A 26,901-nucleotide genomic window follows, 5' to 3' on the forward strand; every position below is an offset into this window, starting at 1 on the left:
CACAGCTATGGTGTTTTTCCATGCCGTGTAGTAAAGTAATTGACCTGAGTACACGTAATGACATTTAAACCGCGTGACAGTTATGTACAACGATGTGGTCATACACACAGGGTTAGCTTTGAATTGTTTCGTTGAGGTTACTTGGACAAAAGACATTGTTGCGGTTACTTGGACAAAAAAAAAAATGTTTATGATGATGTATTTTGACTGCCTACATTTAAATAATTAATTCAGTATTTTCTATTCATTAATTTCTCAAAATTGGCTTGTTAGTTTTTCAACCTACGTGGATGACATGACAAAAAAAGTTTGAGATTTTATTTTACAATCAACAGCTTTTGACGACCGAAAAGTCTCCTCAAATAATAAATAAAACGGATAAAATAAATAAATAAAATAATTTAAGACAAAAAACAATTTCAACATTTAATAGAAAATAAACAGCAAACAATATTGATAAAAATGACGGAAAATGCATGAAAAAGGGCTAAATGCAAAAGGAAAAAAATAACAAAAGAAAAATAACTTGAAGAAAACAATCCAAAAATAAAAGTAAACCTAAGAGGAAATGAATGAATGAAATGAAAATGAAAATTAATTGAAAAAAATAGAAAAGAAAACAGAAAGGGAAATGCGGACAACAAACAAGAAATTGAATAACATTTTAAAAAACGTTTATATAATTGACATTAAAAAAAACGTGTACGTAGTTGAATCAGTACTTCTTTTGAACGTCAGTTTTTACACAAGAATCTGCACTTCTCCTTAAGCACAGAGTCGGAGTTATTTTGCCACTTCTTGCTCAACGGTCACCATGCAACATATGCCGATCCCCTTGCGTTTACAATTAGACGTCGTCCTTCCTTATGTGATATATTTGAATTCCCATAGTCATGAAGGCAGCATACACTCGATCGACCTTTCGCCTAGTTTAACAGATAGCAGTTCACCGGGTTTACTCTGACACTGCTGACTCGCGAGGCCACGCCCACCAACGGCCACGCACCCCGTTTCCTCCAACCGCCCGCTGAGCACGCACTGTCCACGCGCACGTCGCCCGCCGATTGGCCGAGACGCTGCACACACACCATTGCGATTGGCCGAGTGTTGCCACCCGCCTGGTGCGCGTTGCGAGTTTTGTTTTTCTTTTTTTTCTCCGCCCCCTGTTTTACTCACACAGCTGAGAGAAAAGAGGGAGCCAGTCCGAGTGGTGGAAAAAAAAAGAAGCGACCTCAGCCCTGCCTCAGTACAAGCAGCGGCACCGGGAAGCGCCGTCTCTTTGTTCACTTAACTGGGCTTTGACCAGCAAGAAAAAGTGACATCTGAACGTTTTGTTCACGCATGCCATCCCGGAAGTATATCGAAATGGACCCTCGCGGGGTAAGACATTTTCCCTAAATAGTTGTTTTAACCATTGTGACGTCTTTATTTTTGTACCGTAACTTGTTAATGAGCGTTTGATTGTCATGACTTACTTAACCGTCAACGTGACCCAACGTGTGGTCATTTTTGAAGAATGACAGCATCCTTTTAGCGCGAAATCGCAACTTACGTCACATATTTGTACATTTCGTCATCTTTTCTTTTCCGATCCTTTGATTTGTGGCAATGTCAATCCGACATACAACTCTTTTCTTTTTCCACGAACGTTTGTATGCATGTAAATCTTTCAAAAGGGCTTGTTTACTGTCAGAAAGTGTAATAGGTGTGAGCAAGCGTCCTGAGGCAAACCTGCTTTATGGGGATTTCACATGGCTCATCTGGGAAGCACGTCATTCTTTGGTCTATATTTGGCCATGGGAGGTGGTGTCCTGGCTCCAAATGTGGGGCAGTGCATGCTGGGCCAGGGTGTAGTCACTCAGCAGCCCTGCACCCTCTCACTTCATTTTCGAGTTGAGATACAGGAAACAATGACTGAGCAGCCAGTCCAAACCATCGTCTCTCGGTTATTTCCAGGCTGTGATGCGACCTGAGTCAGAAATTGATCGTTTATGCCGCCCTTTCCTTCAGAACAAGTCTACCGATCAGTGCGGGTCCTACGCAAAGCGGAGGAGGCATGACATCGCTCAGCAACCCGTCCCCAGTGGCAACAGTAGATGCTCTCCCGGTCTGGAGTACACGGACCTGGAGGCCGCCGAGGCACTGGTGTGCATGAGCTCCTGGGGTCACTTTGTCGGTGGCAACAGGCCCAACCCTTGCAAGCCCCGACCCTTGACCCCAGCCTCAGATTCCTGCGACTCCATCCTGCCACACGAGCTCCCAGAGCCCTCAAAAGACTTTGTATCCCTTTCCTCTCTGGTAAGATTCTCACCACTAACCATACGGTCCTGAATGCCGAGGGTTGTTTTTTTCTGGGCAAATAGCCTTTTGATTCATGTCTAATGTAATACAGTGAATGCTGCATTGGTGCTCAGGAAACAAGTTGGAGTGAGTTCAGGAGCTCTATTTCACAATCACGATTTTGGAGCCGATTGGCGAGTTGAGAGGAAAAAGAAAAGATAACGATCACTGACCCGTTTAGAAGATGGACAAATTTAGCCAGTCTGTTTAACCAACTTGTTTATTGACTCTAAGCAGCAAGGGATTGGGACTGGAATGGCCTCCAAATAACCAAAATTCAGTGGGAAAAATGATAACAACTAAACACTTCATATTTTGTCAAAATGTTGAATTCAAAAAATCAAATTCTCACTCCCAAAATTGGAAAAAAAATCCAACTGTATCTATTGAGAAAACGATGGCAGCATTGAACGTCTCTGGGCTGAACAAGATTGTGTTTGCTGTCATTTCTAATTTTGCAGAGCCGACCAATGACATCATTGATGAATCGACAAATTCTGATATTACAGCCAATCACCGATTTTGTATGAAATGCATATCTGCCGAGTTGATCCAGCCAATCAGATTGTAGTATTCACCATGTCTTGACTAAAGTTAGTGATGATAGGTTGTTGTGACCTGCAACCTAAGGAGGATAAGCGGGTGCAGCAATTGGATAGATTTGAGTAATTTTGGGTTGGAAAAGTTTGGGGGAAGATCAGTTTTCATTAACATGCTGTGGGAAATCATCCCATTTCACCTAGTTCGTCTAAAAAGTAAAAAAAAAATTTTTTTACTGAAAAAAATATATGTTTGGTCAATCATCTATGTCAGTGACTTGTAGTGGCAGGCATGATCTTCCACAACATGATAGAAGGTACTTAATTAACCCAACGCTGCTTTGAATGAACCTGCACCAATTTTGTGGTGTGCAACTAATTGGCTTAATTCAGGTTGTCAAACACTTGAGTTGAAAGCAATTCCGATTTCCCAAAGCACACCTGATGAGCTCTCATGGCACATTGGTTGCAAATCAAATGCTTGAGTTTATACAAATCCTCCTTTTGCATGCAGGGTCATCAAAATGTCTGTTCTTTCAAACTAGAGACGACCACAAAAGACGTCCCACCTGATTGTTGTCTTTGCTCTCGTTACAGTGTATGACTCCACCTCACAGCCCCAGCTTCACCGAGACCTCATCTTCCAGCAGCAGCGCGCCCTCGCAATGCGCTGCCACCTCCGTGGCCAAGAGCCCGCCCTCGATCGCCCCTCCTTGCAGGTCCATGGCGACGAGTGTAATCCGCCACACAGCGGACAGCTCCCCGTGCCAATACCACATTCCGGTGGCCCCCAATTTAGAGAAGGCGACGGCCCGCCAACAACAGCAGCAGCAAAGTATCATACCTCCATCTCCTCTTCTTCCTCTTCCTGACACACCCTCAACAACAGAGGCCGGTCCTCCCAAACCCTCTTTGGACAATGTCCCCACCGCCATTCCTGTTAACAGTCAACCGCAAAACAGCCCCTATGTTCAAGCGAGCCTGACCCCGCCTCCAATCACCAGTCCTCAAATCATCTGCCAGATGTTCCCCTTTAGCGGTCAATCAGGTATAATATCAGCCTTAATCCCCAGCGCAGTCCAGACGCCCGCCGCCGGGGCCCGGACTGCCTCCGCGCCCATTCTACCCCAGCCTACCTCTGCCAACCCCGCCGCAGTACAGCAGTCCCTCATCGTGGGCTCAGCGGTACCTCAGGGCACGGTCATGCTGGTCCTCCCCCAGTCCTCGGTCTCCCAGGTCCCTCATGGCCCTCAGACTGTCATGACGCTGGGCAACACCAAACTGCTCCCGCTGGCCCCCGCCCCTGTCTACGTGCCTACGGGGCCCGGCGGTGGCGGCTCGGCCACAAAGATGGACTTTTCCCGCCGGAGAAACTATGTGTGCAACTTCCCCGGCTGCAGGAAGACGTACTTCAAGAGCTCGCATCTCAAGGCTCATCTTCGCACACACACGGGTGAGCATTTTTGGGAAATTTAGTGCAGCTGCCACAGAAGTGCACCTGAAGTACATGTCCCTGCATTTGCAGCATAGATGCTCCATAATGTCCACTGACAACCCAGGCTAAACTTCGCTTCTCCCCGACATACAAAGATATGCATAATTTCCACATAGGTCATAATAATAATAATAATAATAATAATAATAATAATAATAATAATACATTGGACTTATATAGTGCTTTTTAGGACATTCAAAAACAAAGAAAAAACAGACAACAGTAAAACAACAAACAATGGAAATGAAAGAAAAGCCAATTTGAACAGGTGGGTTTTGAGAAGGGATTTGACCAGTGGTTGTGAGTTGTGGGAGTGCGTTCCAAAGGTCGGGTGCAGCTGTGGCGAAGGCTCGGTCCCCCAAGGTACGGCAATTTGTGTGGGTGATGGGCAAGAGGAAGGTGGAGTCAGCAGAGTGGAGGGGGCGGAGGCATTGCAGGAAATCAGAGAGTTAAAGGAGGGGCCAGGTTACGGAGGCACTTGTAGCTAGGAGCAGAATTTGTTCATATTCTTGGCTGGAATTCCGATGTTGGATGGGGACCCAATGGAGCTGCTGGAGAGTAGAAGTGATGTGTTCCCTGGAGAGGTTGTGTGTGAGGAGGTGGGCAGCAAACCTCTGGACATATTGTACTATGTCGAGATGAGTGGAGGAAGTCCAAAGAGCTGTAGTGTGGGAGAAGGAGGGATGGGGTTGTGCAATGTTTCGGAGGTGGATTAAGGATGTTTTAGTGATGAGGTTGATATGGGATGGGAACGAGAGGGTGGAGTCTATTATGATACCAAGGTTGTGAACGGATGGGGAGAGAGTGACTTTGAGACTATCGATGAGCAGGAAGATGGTGTCCTAAACATCAATTACACTTTTCCTACTAGCCAGAGCTTTCATGTGGTGTTTTATAATAGTATAGAAAGAGCATACAATACGAGAGTAGATGAGTTTTTCAGCAAATAATATTGTACTAGAGTACAATAATCCATCCTCTCCATTGTGGGGATTATGTTCCAAACCACCCAGCAATAAGTGAATCCACATCTAGAAATACTTCGGTTAAACACTCCTGAAGCATGTTTTTATGAATAACATTTACAGCACTTAATTTTAAAAGAAAGTCTTTAAACACACTGACAAAATAATACAAACACAGTTCAAATATTTAGAGAGAGCAACGGTGTAACAGTGTTCCAACCCCACTGGGTTTTTTTTTTCAAACAAACAAATCCAAAGACGTACATTACAATGAACCTTCAGCCGTCATTTTCTTTAGGTATACAAAGCAGGATCACAGCGGGTGACATTCAGTGCTTTTAACTTCCTGTTCTTTCATATTTAGTCTCAAAGGTAATTGGTGTGCAGCCATCTAGTGATCAATGGTGGAATTACTCCACTAATAGATGGGAGATAGACCAGAATAGTTATTAACTGTACAAAAGAAATCCGTGAAAGAGCTGGACCGAGAACCTTGAACTAGCGATTGATGAGGTTTTACTGTCTAGAAAAAAAAATGAAAAGCGTGACTAGTGAACCGCAAATAGGCGAGGCTTCACTGTAAGCCTGCCTGTCACTATGTTGCTGGCACAGATAGATCAGCAACGACACATTATTTGTGGCTCATAAATTATAAAAAGAAACAGTTTTTCAAGATTACATGAAAATGTACTGAACTAAAAAGTGAAATACAACTGAACTGTACTTAAGTAGTGATTTTATGGTCCCTGTACCACACTTGCTAAAAAGACCACCCCTTTTTTTTTTTGTGTAGGTGAGAAGCCATTCAGCTGCAGCTGGGACGGCTGCGACAAAAGGTTCGCCCGCTCTGACGAGCTCTCCCGGCACCGGCGGACGCACACCGGCGAGAAGAAGTTTGTGTGCCCCGTGTGCGATCGGCGATTCATGCGCAGCGATCACCTCACCAAACACGCCCGGCGCCACATGACCACCAAGAAAATTCCCACCTGGCAGGCCGACGTTCGGAACCTGAACAAGATGGCCACCGGCAAGAACCCTTCCGCCAAACCCAGCCTGGCCACAATAAGCATGCTGGTACCTGCCGGCTCTCAGTAGGCAAGGAACACTTGAGTAATGCAGGGAGTGGCCCACCACATACTGGGCCGTCTTGACTCACGGGAATTAAAGAAAAAAAAAAAACATGCACTGGACCTTTACATCTCGACTGCTCATTTGTACATTTACACAAAAGGATTCTTTTTGTTAAAGGATGCACTCTTTGCCAAAGCCTTTGTACGACTTGGAATTTCGTATTTTCCACCCTTCCGCAGCATTTTTTTATTTGTTGTGACACCTATGTGAATGTTTTGTTGCGTGTCCTGTTTGAGGAACGTGTTGATATACGCGTACATATACAGATATATAAACATTGTAAATATTCATACGTAATCATCATTACTATGATAATACCTTCATGATTACTGCATACCTCTCTATGTGTACCTTTCATATTATTTAATACATATTTGTAATTAAAAAGACGACTCATTTACTGTTCACTCTGTCTTTGTTGTTTGTTCTCCACTTTTAGTCATGAGTTTTCCAGTATCAAATCCAGGAAAAACAAGGTGTGGGCTCTCAGTTGAGTCAGCGATCCTCCATAAAAGACACTGAGTGGTGCCTTCCCACATCCTGCGTGTCACACCATTCACCCTCGCCGCCCTTTTTTGGTCTGAAGCTCGCACGCGCATCCTCCCGAATCTGCTGACGAGCATGTGGGACAGCTTCCTTTCTGGCCCAGTGATTGGTTTATCGGTGCTATAAAAGCTTGGTTTTGTAAGACCACGCAGAGACGTCATGTCTTGTTTATTCACCAGACCGCCAGACTGCTCAATGAGTCAGGGCAGACTAAAAAATGCCGAGTGTGCTCTCTTCTTTTTTGCGCACCATTAGATCCCATTCATTTTGATCACATGTGGCAAAGGGGAAGATCTTGCGTGATCAAGTTTACCTTGATATATGATTATTGAAAACAAATTATGATACAGTATGGATACTTTGATTATGTAAATTATTTATGTCAAAGACACTCATTATGTAAATGATTTCTCAAAATAATTGGGAAGTCATTCACTATCAACATTTGCTTCTATAAATCTCTGGCAGTGTTATAAAATGATCATTTCCACAACATTCCTAGAAATTTGTAACGTCGCATGACGGGTGCACTACTTTCAGAACAGCATTAGTGCTTACTCAGAGCATCACGTTGTAATACTTATAATGAGCCATCCGTTCATTTTCGATACAGCTTATCCTCGTTACGATTACCTTATTAGTTTTTTTTTTTTTTTAATGTAATTAAAATAGTACTTATATAAGGCAACTTGCATCCAGTGTGCCAGTATTGGCCTCCCATTGACACCTCTTTGCTTCTTTCTGGTCGTGGTCTCGCCCAACAACAGCGCCCTCCTTCCAATCAGAGAGAGAGAAAAATTAACTGTCGGGGGCGCGACCAATCAAATCACTTTCCTCCACACCCGCCCCTTTGCCTTACTGACCGACTTACTCACAGTTCGGTTAGTTCCCAGGTGCGCGGTCAATAGCGACACTTGGTGGCCGAACTGAAACATTACCCTAACTTGTTGTACAAAAAAAATCTAAAGCAAACAAAAAAATAACAATTTAAATTCACCACTTCCATTATAACTTAGTCAAAACGTGTCATAAATGTTACCAAAAAATGGTTTTACGTATAAATGAGAAGTCACGTGACTCAATCGATTAGTTTGGCGAAAAAAAAGAAAAAATAAGATGTAAATATTAATTTTTCTTTGTGTAGGCAATAACATGAGCACATATATGAACCCTGGACAAACGTAAAAAAACGTTTCTTTCTCTTTTTAAATTTTAGTTATGTCTTCCTTGTATCAACGATGTATTGGTTGCTATGGTGACAGTACACGCACGACTACTTTAGAGAATAGAACGGGCTTTTAGAGAAACTAGACCCCTATTGTGTTAGCACTCCCGTAGTATGTAACGGCAAGCGTTCTGAAATCCGAGTTAAGACATATTGGGTGCATTCAATTCGGGAAAAATGTACGGTAAGTTCAAACGCCACAAAATTATACCACAGATGCAATTTAAGCTAACTTGTAGTATTTTCGTCACGAGCGTAACTCTCTTTAGATCAATTAATAGTTTATTAAAGCCTATAACATCACTATATTCGTTTTAGTTTACATGTGCTATTTTACAAACTGGAGAAAAGCATATTTAAAAAAAAAAACACGATAATTTATGCTATGTGGAGGTTATAATACTACCGAACTGATGTCAAACATGTTTATTGCTGGGGGTTCTCGTTGCAGGTGATCTGAGAGCAAAACCTTCACTGTTGTGGTAATATTATATCCTCTTTAATTTTATTTCCCTGGGTTCTCTGTGATTGCCGTACTTCACTATGGAGATCGGAGAAAAGCTGAAAGAGCTCAACATGACAGCAGATGAAATGAGGAGATTGACAAAGGCGTTTAAAGATGAGAAATTCAGAGAAATGCTGAATGATTATGCCCAGGAGATAGCCGATCCAGAGAATAGGAGAATCTATGAGGAGGAGATTGCTATACTGGAGAAGGAGAGGGGAAACAACATTGAATTCATCCACCCGAAGCCATTCAGGGCCCTGAGGACCAGTGTGAACAGCAAGCAGAAGTGCTACATCAACATCTGTGCGAATGACAAAGTTGGGAAGCCCGAGTGTAAGTGGGGGGTGTCTGAGGATGGTCGCAGAGGGCACTGCTGGTCACTGCCTCACAATCTTCACCCAGGAAGGGAAGACACCGATCCAAAAGGGAACAAAATCATGATCTATGATGTCATATTCCACCCTGACACCCTCCACATAGCAAACAAAAAGGCAGAATTCATGCAAATGGTGATCAGCACGGCCATTCAGGGAATCCAAGATGCCTTTAAGGTGACGCTGGACAAAAACAATGTGAGAGAGATGAACACAAAGTACAAGGGCACACCTCAGCCTTGTGTAATCCGTAAACCCATCCCTGGATATACAGCCAAACCTCCTGAAGATCACCCACTTTCCTTTCCCTACCCAGATGAAAAAAAAACCAAAACTAGCCCTGATCCCAAACCTAAAAGCTTCAAAATTAAGAATGAGAAAAGCAAACTGCCCACTGAGCCAAGCTACACCATGAAATATCGATCATTCATTGACCTGCAGGACTTCAGATGCTCCAGAGACTCCGGAAAGAGCCCCAGGCCCAAAGAGATTGTCATCACCATCGACGTACCTCTGCTGAAGTCAGTGGCGGACGCCAGCTTGGAAGTGAAAGAGAAAAGTCTGCTGCTGGAGTCGGAAACGCCCGCCTACAGGCTGGAGCTGCCTCTGTCCTACCCAGTGGACGAGGAGAGAGGAGAAGCCAAGTTCAGCAAGCAGAGAAGGCAACTGACGGTCACGCTGCCCGTCCTTCCCTCCAATGAGGTGATGGATTTTTGCTGGAGTAATAACGGGACGGAAGGTGTCACGGAGGAACAGGAGATGCAAGCAGAAGAAAGTCAAGTACTTGAAGAAGAGGTGGTTAAAGGCCAGGACAGCGTTGACGGTGAGGAAACCATGATGCAGGATCTGGAAGAAGATATTGGTGAGGAGGAGCAGCTGGAAGAGAAGGGACCAGGTACAGAACTTGTACAGGAGGAAAAAGGAGTTGACGAAAAGAGAAGAGAGAATGAACAGGAAAATGGAGAACAGAAAACTCTTTACATTCAAGAACATTTGGTTAACCTCCATGAAAAGAACAAAAAGGATTCAGTGAGGGAAGCAAATGCGCCACAGACAATTGGATCCAATCAAGAAAACCCAGCAAATGTTGATCTGCTCCAGATTTCACCCGTGGTCCCCACTCAACCTTCTTGTCGTGTAGAAAATGCACATGTGGACTTGTTTTCAGACTCAAGCGCTCAAGTAAAACATGCCTATATGCAAGAAACAGCAGAAACAGAAGAGAAGGTGAAGAAAGATCAGGACGGGAGTGAGGAACCTGAGATGGCCGATCAGCAAGAAAAAGATAGTAGTGTGGAGGAGCAATTGACAGAGAAGACAACATGTGAAAATCTTGCGGAGGAGGACACACTTGAAACTGGAGAACGGGATGGCCTTCGCATGAAACAAAGTCAGGTCAACCTCACTGAAAATGAAAGTAAGTATCCTGTGAGGGAAGAGGAGCAGCTGACAGGGAAAAGAAGCGAGGAGGACACACAGGAAATTGGAGAACGGGGTGTACTGTGCATTCAAGAAAGTCAGACCAACCGCAGTGAAAAGAAAAATAAGACGCGAGTGAAAGAAGATGCACCGCAGGAAATGCACTCTCAAATAAACACAGAAAGTGTTGAACTACTGCCGATTTCTGTGGCGCCAGAAAATGCATATTTAGATTCAAGCACCCAATTGAGGAACGACAAGATGAAAGAAGCTGCAGAGACCGAAGAGAAGGATGTGAAGGTGAGTCCTGACAATCTGTGTGTCATTCGTCCTTTCCATTTTCATTCAGCAATCAAAAATAAAAGTCTGATATTATTATTATTATTTTTTTTTTTTTTTAAATCGAACATCAAAAAAAAAAAGGGGAAAATGCCAGGTTTGTCACCTTTGAATTTTACAGTTGGAAAAATGGGTCACAAGTTGTAATGCGATCTGATTAAAGATTGTTAGCAGGCACAGTCAACCCAGCCATGACCACATTCCATCAAATGAGCCATCAGGCAAATTATATCATGGACAATTATGTATTGTTTAGAGCAGAATACAGTTTTCCAAGCACTAACATAATGACTGATATTAAAAGTCAGTGACATTAGGAGTTCATTAAAGGGAAGGCAGAGGTTTTATTCTTAAAAAGTAAATGATGATTGATGCAACATTATACTGTATACAGTTAAAAACAAACACGGACCTTTTATGGGAACATGAAAAATTGCATGAATTAATGGTTCAATATTTATGTTTTCCCGCACAAATGTGCTGTGCTGGATTTAAAAAAAAAGTTTAAACCACGCTCTTATACAGAGTTTGAATCACCAGTGGTACGCGTGCTACACTTTTAAAAGCGCTGATTTAAACAGAGACTTTCTATATACTGTATATATTTTCACAAAGAACCTTTCTGCGAAATTGCTCCAGACTTTCAACCCCAAAATGTATCCTTGTACATCACCTACACGGCGCGCTGAAAGCGATTTCCAGATCATGTCAACCTGAATAATTAAATATTAGAATCAGAAACTGGGGCATAATTTTACTTTTTTTAAAAATCTGAGCCTAAAACTGAAATATGTAGTCTGTTATATGGATCTCATTGTTTATTTTTCGTTAAAAACAACTAAAATAATCAGTCACCTTTTCATTTCTTTGATTGCCAATTCAAAACGAGAAGAACAAATGAAGCACAAATTCCAGACATCTGAAAGAGAACATTGTGGTCCAGCATTTCCACCACCAACAGTCTCTATAGATGCAGTGGCCCAATTAATCAGTGGGTGTAGCATCCACTTAAAAAACACCACACCTACACTAACAATAGCTGGTGGTGCCACTAAGGAGCTGTAATTACCTTTTCTATGAGATCTGATGACACCTTGGCTCCACAACAGCACAGCTCACATTTTGAAGACTCCAGCCAGATTCAAATCGAACAATGAAGATCCCTGCGGGACACTACTGCCACCTAGTGGCAGTCTATACGGCTGGAATTACACACTTATTCCTTCAACTGAGTGACTGTCAGTGTGGTCCCGGTACCGCTTGTGGTGTCGTCGAACGTGAAAGAATCACTAAATTAATGTTCAAGCTTTGCCTAATAATACAAAAGCGTCAGCTTTGTTAAATCCAGCACTGTATACAGGTAGTTGTTAAGTACAGTTCCGTTGCATTTACAAAGTTTGTTTTCGAACGTTGACGTAAAAAAAGTTAGGTGCTATTATTTTCCATTATTTAAGTCCAGTTTAATTTTCCTCTCTATACGTGATTCGTTCATGTTCATATTGTGCGTCTGTTACAGTGGCTAACTAAAATATTAAATGCACTCTTGCCTCGATTTTGATGAAGGTGTGGGCCTGTCAAGGTACTGCATTTTGTATATTTTGGTCACTGTGTTTGTATTTGGAGATCTAAATATTTTTGAGGTGGTACTTGGTTTAAAAAGTTTGAGAACTGCTGCGATAATAAATGCTTACTGGGCCAAAGTTTTGTGATTGCTGACATCTCGCCAGTCCTGTCCCAGTTATGTTGTCAATTGTAAATACAAATTTGACCACTTTCTCGGTACTAGAAACAAGACGTTGCACTGTACTACATGGCAAAAATACTCATAAAGCAATATGTTTTGTATTAGATGGAACTAGATCCACTACAGGAGGATGTACTATCTGGTGAAGTCCCCACTGCAGAAATAAGCTTGAAAAACACCAGAGAACTAAGTGAGACACCGGAAGAAGCTTCTTACATGGGAGGAGGCGACAAAGTAAGGCACATACCTGAGGAAAGCACTGCAACCTCGACGAAGGATGAGGTGAGGATGAAGGAAAAGGAGGAGGACCTGCCGGAAAAGGAGCTCATCCAAAAACCCGAACCAGACAAGAAGCCACCGCCTGTCTCACTGAGGGAAATTGACCAAGATGGAAACGTGACCGTGTTCAACGATCACACCACATCAGCGGGATTCCTCTTCCAGAACTCCCTCATGTACGAACTTGACTGAGGCTGAAGAATTGCTCGATTGTTGATTACATTTCTTATATCACAAAAACCTGGCATCTGAACAGGACTTTGTAGACCTTTTCTATCAACTGTGTCAGTTTTCCAGAAACCTTCAACGGGGAGTGACAAATAGACGGCTTGAAGCAAACACTCTCTGCCTGTTGTTTGATGAGTTGTGTGGGTGTGAACAAATGTTTAATCGTACAGTACTTTAAAAAAGTGCTTTAAGGTGTTTTTAAGTGTGGGAGGGGCAACATTATATTTAAAAATGGTCTCCTTTAGGGCTGAGCAATGAGTCTAATTGAAATGGACATTTTTTTTTATGTATATTTGATTTATTTCAACAGTAATGTCATAGGTTCAGTTTTTAAGTGCAATCGGCATATTTGTATCATTGCTGTACTCTGACAAAATCTTGGTAGAATCTTGTGATGTTTAAGAACTCTAATCAAAGTGGATAAACTGCCCTTTCATAATAATTCATGGTTCATTTGCTTTTATTTGAGCATAAGCCTAACCTATAAAACCAAAATATCGATATACAATAAGTCTGATACGTTTTTTTGTAATAAGAGGAATTTATTGCGTGTGTTTATTAAAAAGAAATCACAAGGGAAAAGGACCTTGAAAAAAACTGTCGCATATGAAATCGCAATATTGAGGGAAAAAAATGACAATACATTTTTTTTAAAAATCGTTCAGCCCAAGGTAAAACTACAAAAATATATTTCTTTCAATGGTTTCCATATATGACAGACTTTTACCTACTGCGTGCAAGGTCTGGAACGTATTCCCCCCCGCCCGCTCCATGATATATTGGGCTTCACTGTCAAGGTTGAATTCGCACAGGTCAGATTGTGGAGACTTAAAATTTTGAGGTCGCACACTAAATTTCCTTCAACAAATGGCTATTTTTATTTAAATGTTTAACACACAGAAAAATAGTGAGTCATGAGCACATTAAAAAAACTCCCTTTAGCCTGCTCTGAGTATTGAGGAAATGAGGTCATGGCACAGTTTAATTGCATTATTACCTCATTTTGATCAAATAGGTCAGCAGGTAATGCAGGAGGAACATTATAATTCAGCTTTCTGCCATCTATGAAATGGTGGATGTTGAATTTCCAGAGGTAAACTGCTCAATACTGACCCGACAACAGTGTCCACTCTTCTTCCAAGTTGTTTGAGCAATCTCAAACTACTCAGGTGTCACATCCACACGGTCCTCTCATCTGATTCCCCTCTGGAGGGAATTGTCCAAGAACTCGGAATAGCAAGAAAGGGAGCAAAAATGCTGCTGCACGGGAGCATCTGTCCCTCCCATGTCGTCCACGAGAACCACCGTGTGAGAAACTTGATGAAGGTTCATGCTCACGCATGTCTTGATGTAAAAACCCACGCAGAAGCGCCCGCAGTCGCAAATCTTGGCCAATTCCAGGTCTTGACACAAGTGCGCGGGGATGAGGTGGGGTCCGTATGGGACTCTGGTAAAAGAAAATGAAAATTTGTTAGATGATGAGGTGGGGCACGAGGCAGCTGGCACCAGTCAAGAGATGCAATTTGATGCCCGTTTTTGTGAGGTTTAATTGTTGCTCTATTGAATTTATTCGGACTGATGCACACCAAGCGACCCGGCCGAAATGACTGAACTTTTGTGCAGTGTGTGGGCGGGGTTTGGCAACTAGTTTTCAGAAGTGGTTAACTAATGGCCACTGGCGTTACTGAGATTTAAAATGTCACGACGACAGACAGAACAGCCAGTCAAATATGAACACGTTTTCACACTCAAATAAAATGCCATTAATCTGCTCCAGCCCTCCCTCAAAACAAACAAAGAAAAAAACCCCATGTAATGTGGATTTTAATGGGGAAAATAGGATGTCAAAATATTGTCGACAGTAATTAAATAGAAGGTCACAATACAGACACAAGTATATACAAGGACCCAGCAGACCCTCGGCATTATTAGTTGTTCTTTGCAGACAATAAAGAATATATAACAATGAGTATTGTTATATTACCTATCCACATTTGTTGGCCTCCTGTTTGTATTGAAATATGTCTTGTTTACAAGGTTACTTAAGCCCAACTGGCAAACCGATTTAATCGTCTGATATTAGCTCTTTTGAAATTAGACGATTTTTTTTTTTTTTTTTTATGAACACATTACAACATAAGACAAAGATAATGACATTCAAACTTTGCTGCCCCACCAAAAAAAAATAAGCCCAATTTTTCTCTCTGTTGTTCAGTGAAACAACCTAAAAAAAACAAACATATCTAGTTTTAAAACAGTCAAATGTTTTGGCTGTAATACAGATCATCATTGTTATGTTGGATGTAACACAGAGACACTAATACTATTCCTTAGTGCGGCTATGGTGTTTGGTCTTTTTCCTTAACGATTAGCATTAAGTTAGCAAGCATAAAGGCTAAGCGACGTGGTTATTTTGAGTACACAAGGTGCAATTTTTTTTTTTTTTTGCTCTACGTGTAGTTTGACAGTGAACTTCAACTGGGAGTGGCAAAAAAAAGCCTCTGGTTTTGAAGAATTGCTCACTTATTTTATCTGCCAAATATGTACTATAGACTTGTGCGCTAGAAAGTAAAGTGCAGAATCTGTCTCTGAGATGCACGGGTGCAGTCAGTGAATGGACATGGTCTCCTTTGTATGTACATACAGCACATTTGGCAATAAAGTTGTATTCAATTCAATTCAATTTATTCTCCTGTTTCCACTCCTTTTGGCAACTCTGCTTCTTTCTTGACAACCGGGCCACGTTGTTTGGTGTGCAGCAAGCGTTAAGGATTAGGATAAATCAAGTCATCCCCAAAAGCCTCCCCAGAACTTTATTTTAAGCCCCAAATTGTGGACACAATTTACGAATCTTGATAGGGAAAATCGTTCAAACCTGAGGTTTACTACAGCCCTGGAAGCCAGCTCTTGAAGAGAAACCGGGAATGTGAGCCGCATGGTGTGGTCCAGAGGGTTGGGCTGGACGAACGGGTTTCCGAACAAATCCAGGTTCTCTAGTCGCAGTTTGCGGAAGTCGCCGGGCAGCACGGCCAGTTGGTTGTGCGCCACGGACAGGAACCTCAATTTGGTGAGGCGTCCCAAGTGGAAGGGTAGAAAGACGAGTTTATTGTCGTCCACCTTGAGGTTCACCAGTTCCCGGAGCTGGCAGAACTGAGTGGGAAGCGACTGCAGCCGGTTCTGGCTGAGGTCCAGGAGCTGGAGGGTCCGTTGCAGCGTGGACAGACAGAGGGCCTCGCTAAAGACTTCCAAGTGGTTATTGTGCAGGACCAGCTCGGACAGGCAGCCCAGATCGCCGATGGTGGCGGGGAGCTTCTTGATGTGGTTGTTGCTGAGGTCCAGTTTGCGAAGAGCTGCACAATAAATATATATATATTTTGTGGAAAAATACAAACGAAGTCATGTGTGCAGGGTATGTGGTCATCTATTCGGTTGTTTTGTTTGAAAATAGCACGTTGTCTGAAAACACTTCAAAAACTTCGCCAAAAAGCTCAGTATCATTTATCATTCAATTCGGGGTGTACTATCTCGATATATATCACGCACCTTTCAGCGACAGCATGCGCATGTCGACGCGCGACAGCTTGCAGTAGGAGACCTGCAGCTGCTCCAGGGAGTAAGGGAAGCTGGAGGTGAGGGGGTAGTCCTTCTTGGAGACGATGCTCAGCTTCTTCTTGGGCTGCTCCACGTCCCTGGCGCGGACGGGCGTGAGGGTGGACAGTGGGAGGCTGCTGGCGTCGCTCCCCCTGTCCGCCAAGCGAGCCGCCGAGAGGAAGTTCTTCAAGCTGTTGGCGTCGGCCTGACCATCGAGTCACATCATCAGATTGTTGATATCAGGTGACATCGGTAGTCGTGCCCTAAAGTGGCTGTGATTGTTCTAAGTACTTAGCTCAGCGTGCAGTCCCATCGATTGCTCCGATGTCATTTTACAGCCTTTTTCCAAAATGAATTTATGGTTTTTGCTCAAAATTCAACACTTGAACTGAATGAATCTTTAGTTATCTGCCAATTTTTCAAAACTCACCTGTGACAAAGTGGATGTAATACTTTTAGTTACGGTTACCCAATTTAGTTACGGTTCAATTAGCCAGTGGTGGCTCCAATAGCACCACAAATAGTCATAAGATCTGTTGCAAAATCGCTTACTTGAAAAATAGTTGCTAAATTTTTGCTCTATTTTAAAAGGTTTAAAAGTTTTTTGTTGTTGTTGTTTGTTTTGTTTTTTGTTTTTTTTTCACTTCTGTGACAATGACAAACGTTAAAAAGTGAAACGCGTGAGTGGCGCAGCAATGGAACTGGCTGCACGTTTTGCATTTAAGCCAACTGTTATTTTCTGTTTGACTGTTACCAGTGCTTCACTTGGTTATACGATTTTCACACGACGACCGATGGACAGTTGGACACATTATTTCTTTCTACATTATTTCGCGTGGGGAAAATAAATGTGCTATGAAGCATTAACTAGCATTGTAGTCCAAAATTTGTTTTGGCTCAGCATTGCTTTTTGGTGGAGGAGCAATTTCATTTCTTGGACAGTATGCAATTTAACCTGAACTCACTTCATGGAAATATGCTGAACTGCTTCCTTTGAGGAAACAAAACAAGGAGGGGTGTGTGACTCAGGATGAAAAGTGACACAATGTCATAAGCACATGGACAAGTGGTCCTATGATTCCGATGTTTATATTGTTCACAGCACATTTAGGCTGGATTTATACACGGAAGCGTTCAAGTGATACAATTCCGATTTTATCCTCTCGAGTGACACTACTGGGATGGCAGTGGAAATAAAAACAAACGAATGGAATTGGAAAAGCTTCAGTTTGGAATAAGGCTGCTTCCAAATGTGGATAAAAACTTGATACGTATCGGTTACCTGTCAATGTAAGTGCAGTGTAAAAAAAAACATGCAGATTGAATAAATTGGTCAATGCAACCCAGACTCAACTGCGGTTCGCAAATTCACCTGTTTACGTTTATTCGCTGAACTATGCAGCACTCCACAGTTTTTGTGCAGTTTCTTTAATGGTTTAAGATACCACAAGATGGCGCCCTAAAAGTAGTTATTGGTGTCAAGAACATATGTTGAAGGATATATCTGGACCAAGTGATTAACATTTTCCTACGTTAGGGAGCAGCCAAATTTAGCCTGGGTTTTTATTCGAAGTGACAGAGATTCTTGGCTGCATGTGCATGCGCACTTCTGATGTATTTTCCAAAGGCAAATCGTTTTTTATTTTTGAAGCTATTTATTTTAAGGGCGGTGTTGTAAAATGAGTTTGAGCGTTTTGGGAGCATCCTTCCATTTTATAATCCGCTTATCCTCACGAGGCATGCTGGAGCCTATCCCAGCTGTTTTCAGCCAGTACGCAGGGCACACCCTGAACTGGTTCCCAGCCAATCGCAGGGCACAGAGAGACAAATAACCAACTATACATGTGACACACAACATACACATTTCATATTAGTCTATCAAATTTTTTTTTTTTTACGTTGGAGGTGTGTGCGATCATGTTGACGTTGCTTCATTGCAAGCACTAATACCCTGTGTTGAGCCGCCGAAACCCACTGTCGGATATTTGGAGAGTGAATGTTATTGTCAGAAGTATTAAAAAGGTAGGTGAAAGGTCACGGTTGCCTGACAGCATTCAGGCTCAGCAGCCACTGGAAACAATGAGGCTCCCGTGGTGTCTGTCCATGTCCGTCAAAACAAACAGGTTTTGTCTGGATGACAAACGGGCAAGCGGACGCTTGCTACAGTAAATGAACTGGAAATTAAATGCCTCACAATGCCTTTTGACAAATCGATAACACCCCTACCTTGCTTAGACAGATGTCGACAGCAGGTTCCTTTAATCTCACTGTGGCCTTGCCCTCCTCTACAAACCACGTGAAGAATTTTTCAATGTTGTCTTTGAGCTGCAAGACAAAATTGGCTCATGTTCAACAAGTGGGAAAATCTATTTCTTAACATGACAGCGTATAATTGTATGTCACACTCTCCGCGAGTTCAGACAAGAATGCAACGGCTTTGTTTTCAGGCTTGTTTGCGTGCGTCAGTTTTGCAGTGTCACAATATTACAAAAAAAAAAAAAAAAAAGCTTGTGGTGGTTACCTAAAGGCAGTATATGAGATTAGGACAATAATTCTCGGGTGTCAAAATAAATGAGACTGCTGAATGTTTGCTGTGTGGTTACAGTATATTAATATATAATTCACAATAAACTTCCTGACATGAGGGTTGTCAACATTTTGAACATACACGTCAGAAATGTATGACTGATGACTCAGCACAATGCTAACTGCTATCTGACCTTTACGATAATGTTCGGCAAGATTAAGGTTGTTTTGGCGAGGTAATTTCATTCACATCTAAGGATGTAGGAAAATAGTTTATATGAATTGATTGTGGTTATGTATTACAAAAACCCACGAAAGAACAAAAGCTAATTAGGCGTTTTAATTGTCCTGGTTATAAAAATAATGATGAGTTGAATAAGTGTCCCCGAAAAGTAATCCTCAATAGTTTTTTTCACTTTAAAAGTGGGTGGCTCCAATCAAAACGTGCTCTGTCTTAAGGTAAAATAAGATAGGAAAACCTTTATTAGTCTCGCAATGGAGAAATTCCCAATTCACAGCAGCAAAATTATGAAAGGAAGAAGTAGAACAACAAAATATAGGAGCTGCTGGAAAGGCAGCCACTTTCGCGGCGCCTTCTTGAAGTCAAAATAACACAACACAACACATAAGACACAGACGGTCGTGCAATCTTAATCACTTTTCCTGCATTCACTTTGTTGTTTGAAGTAGTTATAGATGATATAGGAGAGGATCAAAGTCTTGAGCTTTTAAACAATTTAAATAAAATAAATTGTGTCATGGGAAAATATTCAATTCCATTCAAATGGTCTGAAGATGATTTACTACTAATAATGTAGCTTTGTTCATCTACTATGTCTATGCCCGCGACATGTAGTGTAAAACATGTAAAATAATTAAATGCTCTTCCAATAGATTGCAGCAGGTGCATAACTGGCCAAAATACATCAAGTCAAGTGTACTGTGTAAATCAAGAACAAGAGAGCGTTATCAAACCTTATACTTAGAGCCTGTTCTGTCCTTGGCCGTGCAGATCATCATGTAGACGTTGCAGCGTTGACTGGTCTTGTCCAAGTGCTTGCCGATGGACAGCACCGCTCTCGCCCCCTTGCCGCGACTTTTCATTCCGAAGGTGGGTAACATACGATTCACCACCTCCACATCGCACTGCAACTTCATCCTGATCGGCTATTGGGGCTAAAATTTTCACAGCCAGCTGCGAAACTAACAAGGGCCGGGACGATGCATACCACCAGTGGGAAACTTGGCTGAAAACAACCCGCCGAAGCAACTCACGTCCTGGGTGTCGGACTTCAGAGAAAACCGGACAGAAAGTCGCATTTCCACGACGGTCCAAAACACGGCATTCCACGGATGTGCAAGTGGTAGTGCAGGAAGGCTGACGACAATCACCTTTGTAAGCTTACTGGTAAAAGCGTCGGGCCTGAGTGAGTGTTTGAAAGTGGATGACAGGGAGTAGATTTGCTTAGCTCCTCCACTGTTAGCGTAACCCCGCGCGTTGGAAGTGACGTCAGAACACTTTCAAAATAAAAAAAATGGCGATGTTTACAATACGAGCTCCTTCTTCTACTTCTTTGGTGTTTGACGGTGGTTGGCATCCATTATTTTGCATTACCGCCCTCTGTCGGCTATTCCGCTCTCCACAATACATTAATACACTACCCCCTAACTATAAATATTTGCCCGAAGTGCAATCACGTGTAAATATGTAATGTGGAATCTCTCCCCCATCCCAGTAAGTCACATTCTAAAATATTCTTCACTGATTTACCTTTCAACCCTACCGTCTTCATTCCATCAATTATCATCCCCCTTTCCTCAATACATTTATAATTCTTACACATTTCATGTTGCACTGTTTCATTTTCCTGGTCTCTGTCACATAACCATGTCAGATTTTTCCCTAAAATAAATACTGTTCTTTTGAGCTTTGTATCTCCTATTCTCAGTCTGCTACTTTTCCTGCTCCAGCCACACAACCCTGTCACTTAAACCTCTTTAGACATCCAGAGCCAGAGAAAAAAAAAGAGCAACGTGACTAATTGCCCTGCCCACTCTGCTACTTTTCCTGCTCCGGCCACACAACCCTGTCACTTAAACCTCTGTAGACATCCAGAGGCAGAGAAAAAAAAAAGAGCAACGTGACTAATTGCCCTGCCCACGTGTAGACCTAAATCCTGTCTTCTATTTTTCTCAATTTTTCATTCCACCCACCCTCAATGTTTTCATTAATTGTGTGTGTAAATTAAACCGTTGCAGCCATATTATGCATATATTATCACGTTCAGCGAAATTTGTTCTTGACCAGTTAGGAATGCAGCGAACACGAGCATGTTCCTTTCAGCAAAACAAACGGTAACATGAGCATTGATTTACAACCTTTTAGTTGCAACCCTGTTTAATGTAATTAGGGTAAGAAGTAATAGTAAAATTAACTTAGTACTGTACTTAAAAAATGTTTTGCTTTATTTAATGGTGATGAATTTATTCAGGACATATTTAGAAATACTTTGGATTGCTGAGCTGGATGAATCAAATTACATGATGGTTTACCACCCGTTTTTCTTGAAAACATATTCTAAAACAAATGGTCCGTGTTTAAAAATTGTGTTTGCTAAAACCGACCTCAAATTTTGGAATGATCCATTTATTGAAAGAAAATGTTTCTTTAGTTCTGTACTGTATTTACATAAATCATGTCTCTTTTTTACAGGGATGTCTCCACACATGATGAGCCTCTTCGTATGTAGCAATGCTGCCCCCCTCTGCCATCCTCGCCCCCGCAACCATCAGGTCCGTGTACTATTAGCACAGGAAAGAATCTGGCATCGCTGTAATTGGGCGGACTGTCGCTGAGTGCCAGCTGGCTGGAATCCGAGCGGCCCTCCTGCTCGTCCATGCAGCATGGGTCCGTCATGTTGCTGCTGCGGCTTCTCCACAGAGCCACCGTGCGACGCGACCCGTACATGCGACACAGGGAGAAGCGGGAAGTGGCCGAGGACAGGCGGGATCGGAAGCGTGCTCCCTGGCAGGAAAAGAGAGAAGAGCAGCTTGAGCTGGTGACGGTTCTCCTCCTGGTCCTCCCGCGCCCGCCTTCCCGCGCCGACTGACTTTGGAGGGCCCCGTAGCTCTGAGTGGTTGAGCTGCTGTCCAGGAGGTAACAGTTGGAGGATGTGGTGCATTCGGTGTCGTGCAGGGAATTGCAGTCAGCCGTGCTCATGTTGATCAGCATGGCCTCGGAGTAGCTGGGAATCACCTGGCGATTGCAGCGGATGTGCCACTCTAACTCCGTGCTGTCCAGCGTGTCAACTCTGGGAAGAACACAATTAACATTCCGATCTTCATCCAGAGGGGAATCACTGCTGCAAGTGTAGTCCATCCCAAACAGTTTCTCAATGCGGTAGTGCACATATGCAGTACGATATTCGATGAGCACTCTCAGGGGCCAGGAGAGCATGAAGAGAGCAGCCAGCCAGAAGGCCGCCTGGGAGGTGTACCAGGGCATTTTATCCGGGTGCACGTAGGCGATCAGGTTATCCCTGAAGTCCACATTCTTCAGCTGCATCCCCTCCCTGGCCTCCATGTAATCATCCAAACCTTCGACTTCCGAAAAGAACCTGGCCCGCTGATTGAGGTAATCGTTCTCCGGGCCGGCCTCTGTGAAGCTGAAACATTTGGTGAACTGCAGGCGAGTCGCCGGATGTTCATCCAACCCTCTGAGGTCACGCGACACATCCTTCATCCCACAGCGGGCGTAATCGAACTCGCCCTCAGCCACATGTGTGTTGACCCTCTCGTTGTACACCTGCATGGTGGTGTAGGCGTCCCCGTTGCGGTAGCGTGTGACTTGCCGCGTCCTGCGCACAAAGTGGTAGTTGATGGCCTTCCACCATATACACGGCTGAGCCTGCCGCATGCGCGCCACGCGTTCATACACGCTGTCCACATCCGTTTTGCACTGGAGCTCGCTGCGGGCCCGGCAATGCCAGCACTCCACCATGTACAACATGTAGAGCATGAGGAGGAAGGCTAAGGGGATGTAGATGTATCCGTCAGAGCAAGGGCTGTCGTGGTAGATCATGGAGTGGCCTCCGGGATGGGATCCCCTCTGTAGAGACGTGGCGAAGGAGGCGGTGAAAGTGGAGGTGAGGGCCGAGTTAAAGCCGATCTTGGTGACGCGGCTCAGTTGGCACCAGATGACTGCGCCCAGGCAGCTGTACATGAGCAGGGAGAGCAGCAGGCAGCGCCAGTGAGTTTCACGGCATACACAGGCACCCAAAGACTGCTTGATTGGACGCTGCTGTGGAGAGAAGTTCAGAAGCATGGTGAGGAAAGGGCCACTTAGAGCAATGAGCCTCCTAAAACTGGGCAATGATATCATGGCAGTGATCGAGCCCAAAAGCTAATGAATGAGCACGCACTGTAAATCGTGAAGCTTTCCCACAGCTAAGCACAAAGTAAATCAAAGGCAAGAAAGCTCAGGGGAATTCAACTAAAGCATGTCGTGTTCCCGTGCCTTCAATGCAGCTGAAGGACAAAATAGCTTGCTCTCATCTCCGAATGTATTCAGAAATGTATTCATATAACATTGGTACACAGTTTACTTTGTGCCTTGTGCAAGCTCGTAACTTAATGTACTGACAAAACCCAATTCCAATGAAGCCGCGACGTTGTTTAAAATGTAAATAAAAACAGAATACAAACTGTTGCAATAAGCAAGGACAATTTCCTAAAAGCTAAAAGATTAATACATTCAGGCATAATGTATTCCAATCAAAAAAAATCAAGTACTGTATCTACAAGCTAGATCGTTTGGAGGTCCCAAAATGACAAAAGTCAATGTCCTCATCTTAGTTAGTCACTTGCTAGTACTCTTCAGGAGATCTTGTTTTGTCATCTTGTGTTTAATGGAGCGAAAGGATTCTTTGCTGACAACAAGCCATCCATTACTGCACAGGCTTAGGCGAAGTCATTGTCATTGCGCTGCTTCAACCGCACTCGATTTATGGGGAGGAAAAAAAGACACGGTTTCAATTGTCATGATGAACCACACAGAGGACAGATCCATTCATTGGCAGCAGTGACGTCATCAATGCCGATGCGGTTACAGTATACTGTAGACCGTTTTCACGTAGGCACTCAACGATTTGACGTTTTGTGCGTGGTACGGATTCATGATGCATTCCCACATAATGCTTTAGCGAACCCTTAACTGATCCATCAATTGACTTGCTGACTTCTCTATAGATTGACAATGCTTTTCGTGCAGATTCATGGTCTCCAGGAGATGGACAGGATGATTGTTTCTGCATTCACGACTCCTTGCCAGGAGAAATTCAAATCCATTCGATGCTCGTTTAACCGTATGTCAGGAAAAGTCCGGCATCTGAATGCATCCATACTTAAGCAGAATTTTCACCAGTGTCTATACTTAGTTATTTAAAATTTGTCTTTATATGCCCATGGGCAGATTTACTTCAATGTTTTTTTTTTTTTCATACATTGAATGGAGCGCCATTTCATGGTTCCACAGAGTGACAGAAATATTTTCATTCAAAAAACACCCCCCATCCAATCAGAAGAAGCATATTGGGGTATTTTAATCAATTCATACTGATGCATTCAAATGAGAATGTCAGTGTGCTTTTTGTTATCATGAACTTGTTTAGGCATGTGGTTCATGTCATGGCCAAGCTAACGCGTGCGAGCTAACTTTGTTCTTGAGCAGACACGCCTGTTACCTGTCAACCAGAAGTAAAGTAAATTTAAAAAATGACATTAAAATGAATAAAAACAAGATAAAAATTCTAAATGCTCACTTAAAAAAAAGAAACTTTTTCTTCCAATCCTTAGAGTGAGTGCATTTATCTATCTATCCATCCATTCATTCTCTGTAGCGCGAAACCTCTCGAAAGCTGTGTGTGATGGAGCCGAAGTCAATTGAGTTTCGGCGAGAGGCAGGGCACACCTTGAACTGGTCATTAGCCAATCACAGAGCACATCTAGACAAGGAACCCATTCAACATCACATTCACACTTACAGACAATTTAGAGTCTTCAACTGACCTTCCATGCAAGTTTTTGGAATGTGGCAAGAAACTGGAGTCAACCTGCACTGGCACAGGCGAGGACATGCGCAAACTCCACACAGGGAAACCGGAGCCCAGATTTGAACCCACGACCTCTGATATATCAGGCGGCTGTGCTGAACAAATATCTGCAAGTTACTCGTGATACTTAAGTACAGTAAATGTCAGATACTTTAAGATTTTTACTGAAGTAATAAACAACGAGTTGACTTTTACTTCTACCAAAGTTATTTGTATATTTCTATTCAAATGTTGCTTTCACAACCTTAATCCAAGACTGATCATCGGGCACATACAGAGAAAGACACCCATTCACACTTGCGCTAACCTCACCACTGAGTGGGAACTGAACCATTACACCTGAGAAAAAATGTTTTTTGTTGTTGTTGCTGTGATTAAATCACTTCATGTCTTGTATACACTCAGAGATTGATTTCGAATCATTTCTCAAGACACACTTCATTTTATTGGAAAACTGCACTTAGAAATGTTCAATAATGACAGTTAAGTACTGCACAATCTTGCCATGGCTGACTGTTTACAAGAATTAGAATCTGAATATGATTTGCTGTGTGCATTCAATGAGGAATTTGTCTCGGGAACTGTACAGGAACTGAAAAAAAATCAATCAATCAATCAATCAATCAATCAATCAAATAGTTGCCATGATTAAACACTTTGAGGCAAGAATGAAGACCAGAGAATGATGCAAATATTAAACAGAATCAAATCTAATGGGAAATAAATAATAACTTGGTGTATGCAGATGAATGTAAAGATTAAAAGACTCGTCGGTTGTATTGTACAAAAATAATGCAAACTCCGTTCCCGTCATCTCTCTTCAGGACACAATGAATTTTTGGAGCATAATTTATTTTTGTTTATTGTCATAAATTATACATGACTGACGATGGTGAAGATGTTGACGGGAAGACTTATTTGTGCAGTGACTCCCGCTGTGGAGCGAAGCTGATGTCATTTGAGGATATGTTTATAATCATACTTGTCTTTCAGATAACAATACAGTACACATCTAATTTCACACTTTCAACCTTAGCAGATGTAGCAACGCTCTGATTTGATCTGCTAATTATAGTTAGTCGCAGTTCCTTCATATTTTGGTTTAATACGATTACCAAAATATTGGAAAAAGCTCGTGGGACACAGGTGCACGTCTCTGCAAACTACAACATTAAGTACTGAGTGTAAATCAGCATCGAACATTACTATGATTGCAAAGGCAGAATTTGTGATCCGGTCTTTTGGCTTTGGAACTCATGAGATGGTGCAGGCGAATCTGTGAGTGCATACCACCGACCTCATCCACATTACTCTCAGCTGGGGAGTCTGTCTCCTGCTCCTCTTCCTCGGCATCATTGAGAGCGCTGGCCTCGGTGTCTTCCGTTGAGTCCAGGTCGGAGGAGAGCATCCTGCACTTCTTGCATGTCAGGCGGCAAGTGCACGATCAGTCCGCTTTGTCGCCATGTGCAGTAGGATCCCTCTCCGCTCGCTTCCCCTTCGTACCCACTTTGCTGTTAGTGGTGGTACCGGTGGGCTGCAGCT

The 26,901-nt window shown here is 42.8% G+C and overlaps 4 protein-coding genes and 1 long non-coding RNA gene across 5 annotated transcripts; 2 read left to right on the top strand and 3 right to left on the bottom strand.

Annotated features, from left to right (window-relative positions):
* The first annotated feature begins 1,148 nt into the window (after positions 1–1,148).
* klf11b (Kruppel like factor 11b) lies at positions 1,149–6,875 on the top strand. The gene is made up of 4 exons (XM_019887185.1): positions 1,149–1,380; positions 2,011–2,298; positions 3,477–4,332; positions 6,133–6,875. The coding sequence occupies exons 1-4, from the start codon at positions 1,342–1,344 to the stop codon at positions 6,432–6,434; spliced, it is 1,485 nt and encodes a 494-aa protein (XP_019742744.1). The 5' UTR covers positions 1,149–1,341; the 3' UTR covers positions 6,435–6,875.
* Positions 6,636–12,941, bottom strand: LOC109526125 (uncharacterized). Its single transcript, XR_002170275.1, has 2 exons — positions 12,873–12,941; positions 6,636–7,790 (listed from the first exon to the last, which is right to left on the bottom strand). It is a non-coding gene; the product is annotated as an uncharacterized LOC109526125 (long non-coding RNA).
* Positions 7,812–13,404, top strand: dnaaf2 (dynein axonemal assembly factor 2). The gene is made up of 3 exons (XM_019887184.1): positions 7,812–8,425; positions 8,693–10,842; positions 12,731–13,404. The coding sequence occupies exons 2-3, from the start codon at positions 8,785–8,787 to the stop codon at positions 13,094–13,096; spliced, it is 2,424 nt and encodes an 807-aa protein (XP_019742743.1). The 5' UTR covers positions 7,812–8,425; positions 8,693–8,784; the 3' UTR covers positions 13,097–13,404.
* A 562-nt stretch (positions 13,405–13,966) lies between these two features.
* lrr1 (leucine rich repeat protein 1) lies at positions 13,967–21,054 on the bottom strand. The gene is made up of 5 exons (XM_019887186.1): positions 20,225–21,054; positions 18,950–19,048; positions 16,676–16,928; positions 16,008–16,482; positions 13,967–14,579 (listed from the first exon to the last, which is right to left on the bottom strand). Exons 1-5 carry the CDS (start codon positions 20,405–20,407, stop codon positions 14,324–14,326), a joined length of 1,266 nt encoding a protein of 421 aa, XP_019742745.1. The 5' UTR covers positions 20,408–21,054; the 3' UTR covers positions 13,967–14,323.
* A 639-nt stretch (positions 21,055–21,693) lies between these two features.
* Positions 21,694–26,883, bottom strand: LOC109526143 (transmembrane protein 151B). The gene is made up of 2 exons (XM_019887237.1): positions 26,657–26,883; positions 21,694–23,549 (listed from the first exon to the last, which is right to left on the bottom strand). Exons 1-2 carry the CDS (start codon positions 26,765–26,767, stop codon positions 21,957–21,959), a joined length of 1,704 nt encoding a protein of 567 aa, XP_019742796.1. The 5' UTR covers positions 26,768–26,883; the 3' UTR covers positions 21,694–21,956.
* Between the last annotated feature and the right edge of the window lie 18 nt (positions 26,884–26,901).

This window comes from Hippocampus comes, unplaced genomic scaffold, assembly GCF_001891065.2.
Source record: "Hippocampus comes isolate QL1 unplaced genomic scaffold, H_comes_QL1_v1.1 scaffold176, whole genome shotgun sequence".
Classification (NCBI taxonomy): Eukaryota; Metazoa; Chordata; class Actinopteri; order Syngnathiformes; family Syngnathidae; genus Hippocampus; species Hippocampus comes.